We start from the raw sequence: 11,052 nt of genomic DNA on the forward strand, positions 1-11,052 counted from the left end.
TGTAGCGATATTTTATTTTGTTTCATAGATAATTCTAAAACTTTGTTTATATGATTTTAATTATTAGAGGTTGATCTATTTTATTTTTATTCATGTCGTATATATTGTTTATTTAAAATAATAAATTAATGCATGTGTTATCTAAAGTTTCTATCATATACATAATCAATTTGAATTCTTTTAAAACCGAACTTGCTTCATTAATGATCAAAATAAGTTTAAGAGAGTTCAAATTCTCAAGGAGGCAGGGTCAAGAAGTCGTTGGCAACGCCATGAACCGAGATCACCTTGCCAAAGTGTGAGCATAATGTTTTTATTCCTTCAAATAAGACAAAATGTAACAAAACAACTGTCCAACGTTTGATATTCAGATAAGTAGAACAGAATATGACAAAATAACTGTTCAATGTTTGGTAGTATATAAATAGACATGGCATAACAAATAATATGATCAATTTACCTTTAATAAGTTGTTTATATTGTTTATATATTTTGATTAAATATGCGTAATTTATTGAACCATAATAAAATACACATTGTTATAACAAATGTATAATTAGAAGGTTTTCGTCAAGACGATTAAAATGACATTAAAATAAAAAGTTTATGTACTTTTCAATTTTTATTTTATACATTGTTTTATTATTAGTAATATTTAATAAACTACAAATTATCTAAAATATAAAAACCGTATAAAAATAATATTTCGAGACAGTAAAATGAAAGTTTAAATAACAGCAAATACGATAATAAAGTCTAAATAACGAATAAAATGTAAAGAAGGAGGCGTATTTGATATTTTAGAAGAAAATTTAGTTTTATTTTGAAGTTATATTGGTAAAATATAAGTTTGTTATTCCTTGTTCCATGGGGGTAGGGGTGGTACATGCATGTTCCACTTTGTTTCTGTTTAGTCCACTTAAAAGTGATGTCAAACGTGGAACAATAATCTCTATTCTATTATATTTTATTCCATCATGTTCAATGTACCCAAATACATGGTTTGGATTATGATCGATTATGGCTCCAAAGTCGGTAGTATCTTCATCTCCTTTTAGTGTTGCAGGCTTGCAACTACAACTCTTTGGGAGTCATTGAAAAACCACATGCTATCTAGTACCCCATGTCATGAATCCATGTTATATATAGCTTTAGGAGACCGACCAACGACTCTCACTTATTCACCTTTGGTCAACCCGTAATCTTCATCAGAAAATCTCAAACCCATTCGTGATTCGTGTTTAAGGACTAATCTGGTGTATCTTATCTCAGTTATATCATCTTAATGTACATCCAAGAGTGGAAATTTATTCTTACGTTTTTCACTATAACCCAACCTTCATGCTTGCTAGTTGTAACATCCCAAAATTTCGAATATTTAAATATATCAAAACTAGTGTCCCAAGATCAAACACTTACATTGCAGTGGAATAAAAATTTTTAATTTTACAAATTATATCACCATCTAAATTACAATCTTGAGGAGCATAACTTTGCTCTATAACAATGCCTTGATCTGCACATATCATTCTTTGAAGTTAATCCTTATATCTTTTTATTGCATTTTTCTTTCCACTCAAAAGTCGCCTGGGTAAAAAGTTTTAAAAGAGTTTTGGGTGAGCTTTAGGCCCAGTGAATCCACGGTTTTCATGCATGAACAACAACTTTTATGATAAACAATTTTCACGAAACTTCATAATTTAGCATGCCTTGATGAGAATAACACTTTTCACAAAATAACGATATTATAGTGTGTGTTTACATCACAAAGCAACGACGTCATGAGAGATGTCTACCTCACACAGCATTACTTGGCAAACTCACACAGCATGTCCGCACTTACGGCTTAGACAAGCTCACAAAGCATGCTCGTCTTTACAAAATCATACCATAGTACATCTACAAATTCAGAACACATATTATAAAAATATCAAACTTTTCACGCATATATAGCATATCAAAAATAAGGCATGCAACCATTTTAAAAATAAATCACGTGTAACTCACAATACATGACGTAGCCCAAACCAATCTTTAACGTGGCTAGCATCTCCTCGATTGGTGCCAAACTAGCTACGATGTAGATTATCGTCAACTCTCATTACAACGTCCACCGTCGCCTTTTCTCACAATAGTTCTCCTTCTTGACCCCAAGCTACACATAAAGCTACAAACTCCCATTTTATACTAAACCCCATCGGTGGTTTCACGGAATATGAAACAATAAGTCATGATTAATAGTCATAAGTTTCATGACCATTGAGTTTCCTGTTATTAAATTACATTTAATTTTTTTCTTTTTTTGGGTTATTACACTAGTTTCTCTCCTTCCATATGCTCTACATCACAACCACCAAACTGCTCAGAAGTGAGGATGTATTATTTGTAACACCTTAAATACCCACTTAATAAAAAACGTTTATTATAAGTAAAAAATTTACAATCAATAACTTAATGAGGTTTATGTATTTGAAAATACACAATTTGTTTCATAAGATTTCAAGTTTCAATTTTATTTCAATTATCTTGAAATTGAAATTCCTATTCACAATATTCACATGTGATTGTTTTAAATCTTTCGTCACATAAAAGTCTTCACAAAAACAAGCTATAAACTAAATATTCACATATCATTTTTAGAGTTTTAGGGATTATTTGTTTATCTTTTAATAGTTTTATTAAAAACAATCTCTGAATTGTTAAGAGCTGAATCTTGTTTGACAAAAAAAATCAGTCTCTTAATGGTTGTAAAACCCTCTTAATGATTTTGTATCATCAGTCTCCCTTAACCATTTAGCGCCCTAATTCAATTGTAAACAATTATCGAACAATTATATTTTATTTTACACTATGTAATAAAAGTCCCTTAATCATTTTAACTTCCTAACTATTAATATAAAATCATTCAACATATGTAAAACAACTTCTTAATTTTTAATTGTTTGCATGTGTGGGTTGTAAAACATATTTTTTGGTCTTAAACAAATGGTATGATACTTTATGCTTTTGGAGAAACATTTCCACTTATATAATGCATATGGAAAAACACAAACCTCCCTTTTGTTCCTTTCTAGAGAAGTAGACCTACTACTACTGCTACTAATACACAGTCATCGCATAAACCCTAGGAACTCCAATCTAGAGAGAGAGAGATCAGCCACCTATGAGCTTCTGAATTCACCTTCTCCGGACACCCTTTTCACCTTCCTCCCGTTTTTTCCACCTGCCGCCGTTTACCACCATGGAAGACACTACTTATGATCGTTTTGCGGTCACCTTGGACCCTTCTGCACAGGAATTCCGACCAACATACCCTTTGTCTTTACCTCCCCCCTTACCCAATACTTACTACTCGTACAACTTTTACAGTCCTCCACCACCGCTACCGCCACCGCCAGCGGCGGTGTATGCTACCCATAAACAACCTTCTCTCCCTCCGCCACTCCCACCACCATCAACCACCCCAACACGCACCCTCCTGCTGAGCTCCGTCCCTTCCGACGTGAGCGAGTCGATAATCCGGCGAGACTTGGAGGTGTTCGGAGATGTGAGAGCTGTACAGATGGAAAAAGTAAGAGATGGGATCGTCACCGTCCATTTTTACGACCTACGGCAATCGACGGAAGCGCTTCACGAGATTCAGGAACAGCACATGCAACAACAGTGTCGTCTACGGAAACACTTCGATTCACTCACGTTGTCGTCGCCGTCGCCGTCGAACAATTCGGTTCCGCCGTATAATTACCATACCAACAGTTACTTATCACCTCCACTCCCTCCGCCGGCGCCTGGACTCATCGCCGGTCGCGCCGTCTGGGCACAGTTCACTTTTCCAGCCGCCGCCGGTCTCCCCGACGGCTACAATCAAGGCACAATCGTTGTTTTCAACTTGGACTCCGATGTCACCGCCGGAACCCTCAAAGAAATATTTGAAGCTTATGGTAATTACTAATTAGTTAAATTAATCACAGAATTTAGCTATAATATGAAGTTTTATGGGATTTATGCATATAATCAAATCCAAGTTTGTGGGCCAAATTTATGTGGGAATATTGGTGTGATAGGTCGCTTTCCTCATCAATTTGAGATCAATATTGATGATGCTGATATTTTTGTTTCTATTTTCGGCATTTTTCTGTTCCTCCTTTGACTCTTTGATTAATTTTGATTCTTTCTTAATCTAAGTGTTTTGATGTTTTGTTGGGTTATGGAATTGAAGGGTGTGTGAAGGAATTAAGAGGGACGCCATTGAAGAAGAACCAAAGGTTTGTAGAGTTTTACGACACTAGAGATGCAGCAAAGGCTTTAATGAACATGAATGGCAAAGAAATTCACGGCAAGACGGTGGTCGTCGAGTTCAGCCGTCCAGGCGGTCACAAAGGTAGTCCCAAACACAATAGATTCAACTCCATCAGCACCACCATTCGGCCGCCGTCGATCATTCTTGCACGTAATTTTCCTTCGGATTCACTTGCTTATCGTCGTCCTTCTCCTCCACCACCGCCGCCGCCGCCACAACAGGGGGGCAACGGAAAAGTCGTGGATTGGTTTCGGAGTTCTTTGAAGAAGACCGGAAAAAAGCAACCCGAAAATGTCGGTGGTGGTGCTTGGAGTAAGCAACGGAAGGGTTCGAGACAAACAAGAGAGAGGTACGATCCAAGGTTTTTGATCAAGGAAGATGGAATCATTTCTGAATCAAGCTTTTCCGATTCAAGAACTACAGTTATGATCAAGAACATCCCGAACAAATACAGGTTTATTTACTCATCATTTCTTCAGTCTATCGGTTCACAATCCAAGATTTGAGTTTCATTTTCTTCGATGAGTGCAGTCAGAAACTGTTGCTGAACATGCTGGACAACCACTGCATTCACTGCAACGAGCAGATAGCCGGTGGCAGCGGCGGAGACCAGCCATTGTCTTCATATGACTTCGTCTACCTTCCTATCGATTTCATGTATGCATGTTTCAAAAAACAAAAAACAAAAAAACGGTTGTCGAAATCGATGGTAACATCAAATAATAATGAATTTTAGTTAAAAATTAGTTCTCCATTGAATCTGCAACGCCGTGCAGGAACAAGTGCAACGTGGGATATGGGTTCGTGAACATGACGTCGCCGGAGGCAACATGGAGGTTATATAAGGCGTTTCACCACCAAAACTGGGAGGTTTTCAACTCCAAGAAGATCTGCGAAGTTTCTTACGCAAGATTGCAGGTTAGATCCAATTCCAATATCTGTATTTGTTATCTCGTAATTTTGACATAAATTTGTGGAAATTTGAGAAGGGGGTGGATGCATTGAAGGAGCACTTCAAGAACTCAAGGTTTCCATGCGAGGCGGAGGAGTATATGCCGGTGGTGTTCGAACCTCCGCGAGACGGGCGGAAGCTGACGGAGCCAACACCGATCGTAGGACGCAGCATGGTAGAGGTTGGAAGTTATAGTAGTAGTAATAATGAGATTGTTGTAGAAGATGTTAATTCCGATAATAGTAACAGTGACGGCGGCGGTGACGGCGGCGGTGGTGGTGATGATGATCGATAGAATTTAATTAAAAACTCCAGTGTATTTTATTAAATGTTAAATGCTAAATGCTAAATGTGTGGCAGTAATCAGATGAGTTTTTTTTTAATTAAATTAAAAAAGAATTTTGAGTTAATTACTAATTTAGTACCTATTGTTTCATGGGTTTTATGAAAAATGCCACCAACTCTAAAAAATTCATGAAGAGTCCTCTTAAGTTTCCTTTTGGTTAGGTTTCATACCAAAGAAAAAGAGCCTGACAGGGGAATTGTGGTTCACATTCTTTCTCGTCTTTGTGAACCACAATTCCCTTGCCGGGCTCTTTTTTTGGTGTGAAACCTAACCGACACCTTACACCAGGGGCGGACCTGCTTGGTTGGCACGGATGGCACGTGCCACCGTATTATTTAGCCACCGAAGGGTAAAAAATTTAGGTTTTACCATATCGTTTTGAAAGGTGCTACTGTATTTTTTTTGAATTTCAAATAGTGCAACTAAATCTAAAACCCAAACAAGATAAAGCCCAAATAAATTAGATAAGTAAGCCCAACAAATTGATTAATCTAATAATACTAGTTGTGAACCCGCGCAATGCGGCGGGAGCCATGTATTTTAACGATTTTGAAGTTCCATTGGTTTTATAAGATAAGATTTAACGATGATATATGTTACACTTGGTATTTACATATTAATACAATTTGAATAAATAAGAGTTATGGTTACAATTACAGACTATCAATGAAAAAAATTGTATGACAGTTTAAAATCCAATATATTTAAAATCCAACATATTAAAACGACTTCACAAATGTATTCGATTTACACCAAGAGCAAAGAACCAAAAAAACTTGAGTTTTAAGATAAACACTCAAACCAATAAAGAAAACTACAAATTTGACCGATCATATGCCATGAAAAGACAAAAAAAAGATGGGTTTTAAAATGAAATTTGGGTATATATTGACCGTTTTCAAAAGATGAAGATGCGTCGGGTACAAGTTTAGGAGTTGTTTATCGGTATTATAAAAACCATATTTTTTGTAATTAATTTTTAGATATATATTATATTATATTAATTATATGGTGTCACCGTATGAAAAATTTTCTGGGTCTGTCCCTGCCTTACAACGCAGTTCGTCTTCCTCAATTGCTTATTTTCCGCAAAAACTTTACTTCCACTTGCAACAACCCTTCGTTTGCTTCCCCAAACGATCACTTGCAAACAACTTCTTTTCTTTGTGGTGACCCTTCTATTGGTGTGTGGATTCAAGGGTTTGTTTGATGTGTATTTAGTAAAAAGGGTAAAATACAAAAAAAAAAAAAACCCTTTGATTTAAGAGGAGTTAATGTATAAGGATCTGATCCAAAATAATTCATGAATTTTAAGACTATTCATGAAAAAACATGAAACTACAAGGACTAAAACTGTAATTAGTGTAGAATTATATTTACTGTATATGCATCAGCTTCAGGTCGAGCAGAAGCAGCCTCACTGGCGGCCTACTTGCTCTAGGTACCACCTCTTTCAACAGATCGGATGAGACGGTCATTATTATTTTTGTATTTAAAAATTAAATATAAATTATTTTTATTTGAGTAAATTATCATGTAAAAAATAATATATTTTAATTTGATTCGTATTTTGGATAATATAATTTAAATTTTTTATTTTAATATGTAAGATGTAAAATTTTGAACATTTAAGTATCCGATAATCGGTTGAAGTATTTACCGGTTACCATATTAATATAATGAACGATGTGGTATTCAACTTAGTATTATTTCCTGACACGAATATCTTAATCTAAAATTAGTTTTTATGTATCGTGGTCTATTAGAAGAAATAGTTAATGCTTCAACCGGTTACCCGAGTACTTAAATATTTAAAACTTTACATCTTATGTACCAAAATGGATGTTTTAAAAGTACGCTACCCAAAATAAAAACAAGTTAATGTAAGAATTACAATCATATAACATTGTAACAATGTGTTATTATGTTGCTGATACAAACATTCATAGTTGTAGTCGTCGTGTCTTTTTATTTCCTTATGTTATAATATCACAATTAAGTGTGAGTCAATTATTTTGTATACATGAAGTGTTAGTTTTAAGAAGTTATATAAAAGTGTTGAGATGATAGATTATGAGAATATTTAGAAATAATTAATGGGTTATGTTATAAAACCAGTATATAATTTATTTATTTCAAATAAGCAATGTTCAAATACATTTATACAAATTTAAAGGCATTGATTATAATAAGGGTCTGTTTTTTTTTAAATTATCTTTTAATACCTCTGAAGTCTGATTTGTTTGGATATTTAGATATTAAAAACGTTTGTTTTATTTTTAAAATAAGAGCTTAAAATCTCTAAATGTCCATTGATATTTTAAGTGGTAAATGTATCTCAATACATTTTAATCTTAATCTGCTATCTATCACATTGTTCATATTTTGAGGGTTAGAAAAGTTCTGTTAGTAAAAACTATTCATCTTTTAACTTTTTTAAATAACTATTTATCTTTTAGATTTCTATACTAGTTTGATCAATTCAGATATCAAATTTCATATGTAAAAACAAACAATCTTATTGATCCAGATTTCAGACTTCAGGACCACATCTTATAAATCAGAAGTGAAATCAAACTTCAAACTTCAACATCTTTTAAAAAACAAATGTTACCTAAATGTTAGAGAAGTTGTCTTAAACCTTGAACATTTAATCATTTATTTTAGAAAAATTGTTTTTAATTTGAACATATTTTCAAATCCAATTATACAAATATAAAAACAAGTAATGTTGGGCTTTAGGGGTGTTCATGAGTTTCGGTTGATGGGGTTGAAAACATTTGAACAATGCAACCCAATGTCTGTGGTTTAAAAAATCTTAACTTAACCCAACCCAAACCAAAGTGCAACCCAAACCATACGTGCTGGTCGAGTTGATATTTTGGTATATTAAAATATTTCTCTAACCTTGAATATGTTATTTCTTTACTCATATTTTTTTTATCATCATCCACTTGATACAACTTGTCCATACTTCTTACGTATATCACATTCAGTTAATTTTCTCAATTTACATATATATGTTCACAGTTATTGAACATATATGAATGAGTTATATATAGATGTGAATAGATTGAAAATATGTGTATATGAAGAGCGTACATGATAGTCTAATTGTCTAATGTATATATTACTAGAAATTGAACAATCACATTAACACCAATAAATAAAAAGATATCGGGTTCATTAGATTTAGTTAAGTTCAAATAATAGTAACTCAATACCTACAATTTGAAAATTTTACAACTATTTTAAACATCAAGTTACTTCAGATTAAATTATTTCACATTGGATTAGGTTGATCGGATTTTTGAACACCCTCATAAGCTTCATCAATTACCGTTTATTGGAAATTTAGGATGATATATCATTTATTGATCGAATCCCAAATAAAAAATAATTGAAAATTTAAAAATAGGTGTCCATAAAGATTAGTACTTAGGGTACTTTCGTGTAAGGTTATTGACGTATCTTTTCGTGATAATTACAATAATTCTTACAAGAGATATTTAATTTATAGAATAAATATTTTGTTTTTATTAAATTAACAAAATCGTTTTAATATTTAAGAGTAATCAGGTTTACTATCTATATCTATATTATATTATAAAGCATTTGACAAAAAAACTTTTAAAATCATTTTTTATGCATGAAATATTGTTTATTGATGCATATTACTTAAAATTCAAGATTACAAATAAATTTTGCGTAAGTACAACTTATTAAAACTTCATGTTTAAATTCGTGTAATTAGCTCCAGACAACAGATAAACATAATCAAATACGAAATAAACATATAATTTTAAATATAAAAAATTTAGAATATAATTAGGATAATAATTGAGTTTTAACAAAAGACTTAATTATTATGTTTTATACAAAATATATTATTAAACCAAAAGTAAAAAAAATTAATTATAGAAATTACACAAAAAAGGAGAATTTTTAATTAGTTGGATACTAATATTAATATATATACTTTTTAAATTTCTATGACATCTTCATATTTATATTTTATTTAAAAATAAAAACATTATTGTTTTCTCAAAACCACATAAAATCGTAATTATAACATCGACTGAGACAAAAATAATAATAAAATGAAACATTAAAATCGAGATGTATCTTGCTGCATTATACCAGTACCCTTCTAGTTTATTTAAATGTTTTCATTGTTGTTGATAATTTATATTCTAACTTTATTTCGTTAAAAACATCTATAACAACTGTGTTATAATAGAAATTTTAGCTGTGGTGTAAAAACTATATTATATTGTATAGTAAATCAAAAATATGAAAGCTGAAAGAGTATGAAAATCTGTATATTTAAAAAAATCTCTAAAACTCTATATAAGAAAGAGAAATAATATTATAATTATTTTCCACCAATAATAAGTATTAACCCCATGGAAAACCAAGAGAGTAGCATGAGAAGAAAAATCTACCTAAAATGGAACGCAACCCTCGGAAGACCAAAAGTAACAACGTGAAGACTGCAACCAACTCAAACGATACATCCACTAAAGGTTACATGGATCGCTTTCGTCATCTTCTCGACACCCGTTCAAAAACCCGAACTTTCATCTCAACGAACAAAATTTTGTCGATGATAACTTTATCTTGAAAACTAAGTTATTACGATGTCCTGATGTCTGCTATATAATGGCCCAAATAGTTACTTGCCAAATCCTCTTTCACCAAGGTGAGACAAAAAAAACGTCTCCGTAAAAATTTAACTCGTATTTTCCATGCCAATATTGAGCCTCCACCATTTTAGAACCGAATCTCAGACTGCTCTAGCAATCTTGTACCTTGTGATACAACGAACAAGAGTTTTAGAAGTCTTGTTCACAACATGGAAAAGAACCCATTCTAAGTCATTACCTTATTTTATGATAATATTTTTTAATATTGTCTTCAAATACATTTTTTTAATTTTTTTTATGTATAATAAGATAATTCATATCTCAGTGACAAAACAAATAACAAAATATGTTGAGTAAAATATGAATTTGATTCATGTGGTTTACCCTTTCTACTAATAGTGATCCCAAAATCAAAACAAATACAGATATGGAACTTCTGGTTGACATTTTCACTCATATTAAGTCCCTCTAACAAGATCAAAAAGACTACATTAACAGAGTTATATTTGAGGGTATTTTGGTCTTTTTATATTTAATTTTGTCTTTATCCTAATTAAAAAAAGATAGTATATATTAATTAATATTATATACAATATATCAAATTGACGATGAACCCTTCATCCGACACTTGTCACTCTCCGAGTAATCTACCTTCCCCGTGATGATCTCTAGTCCCTCTGGGCACTGCTCACTCTCCGGGTACTGTAACACTTGTGAATTGTGTCAAAGATTTCTTTTGACATTTAAGTTTTCTTTTTTTTTTTCTCTTCTCTTTTCTTTCTATAGGTCTAAAAAGTTTCTTTATGTA

At 32.4% G+C, this 11,052-nt stretch overlaps 1 protein-coding gene across 1 annotated transcript in view; it reads left to right on the forward strand.

Moving 5' to 3' along the window:
- The first annotated feature begins 3,241 nt into the window (after positions 1-3,241).
- The window catches only part of LOC112528565 (protein terminal ear1 homolog), a 10,323-nt gene continuing 2,512 nt past the window's right edge, over positions 3,242-11,052 (forward strand). Inside the window, exons 1-7 of the mRNA XM_025139587.1 lie at positions 3,242-3,941; positions 4,220-4,380; positions 4,456-4,505; positions 4,557-4,754; positions 4,832-4,957; positions 5,077-5,218; positions 5,290-5,530. Of these exons, the coding sequence (XP_024995355.1) occupies positions 3,242-3,941; positions 4,220-4,380; positions 4,456-4,505; positions 4,557-4,754; positions 4,832-4,957; positions 5,077-5,218; positions 5,290-5,530 (1,618 nt within the window). The remainder of the gene's footprint in view (positions 3,942-4,219; positions 4,381-4,455; positions 4,506-4,556; positions 4,755-4,831; positions 4,958-5,076; positions 5,219-5,289; positions 5,531-11,052) is intronic.

Source organism: Cynara cardunculus, assembly GCF_001531365.2.
Source record: "Cynara cardunculus var. scolymus isolate 2C chromosome LG 15, CcrdV1, whole genome shotgun sequence".
Taxonomy (NCBI): Eukaryota; Viridiplantae; Streptophyta; class Magnoliopsida; order Asterales; family Asteraceae; genus Cynara; species Cynara cardunculus.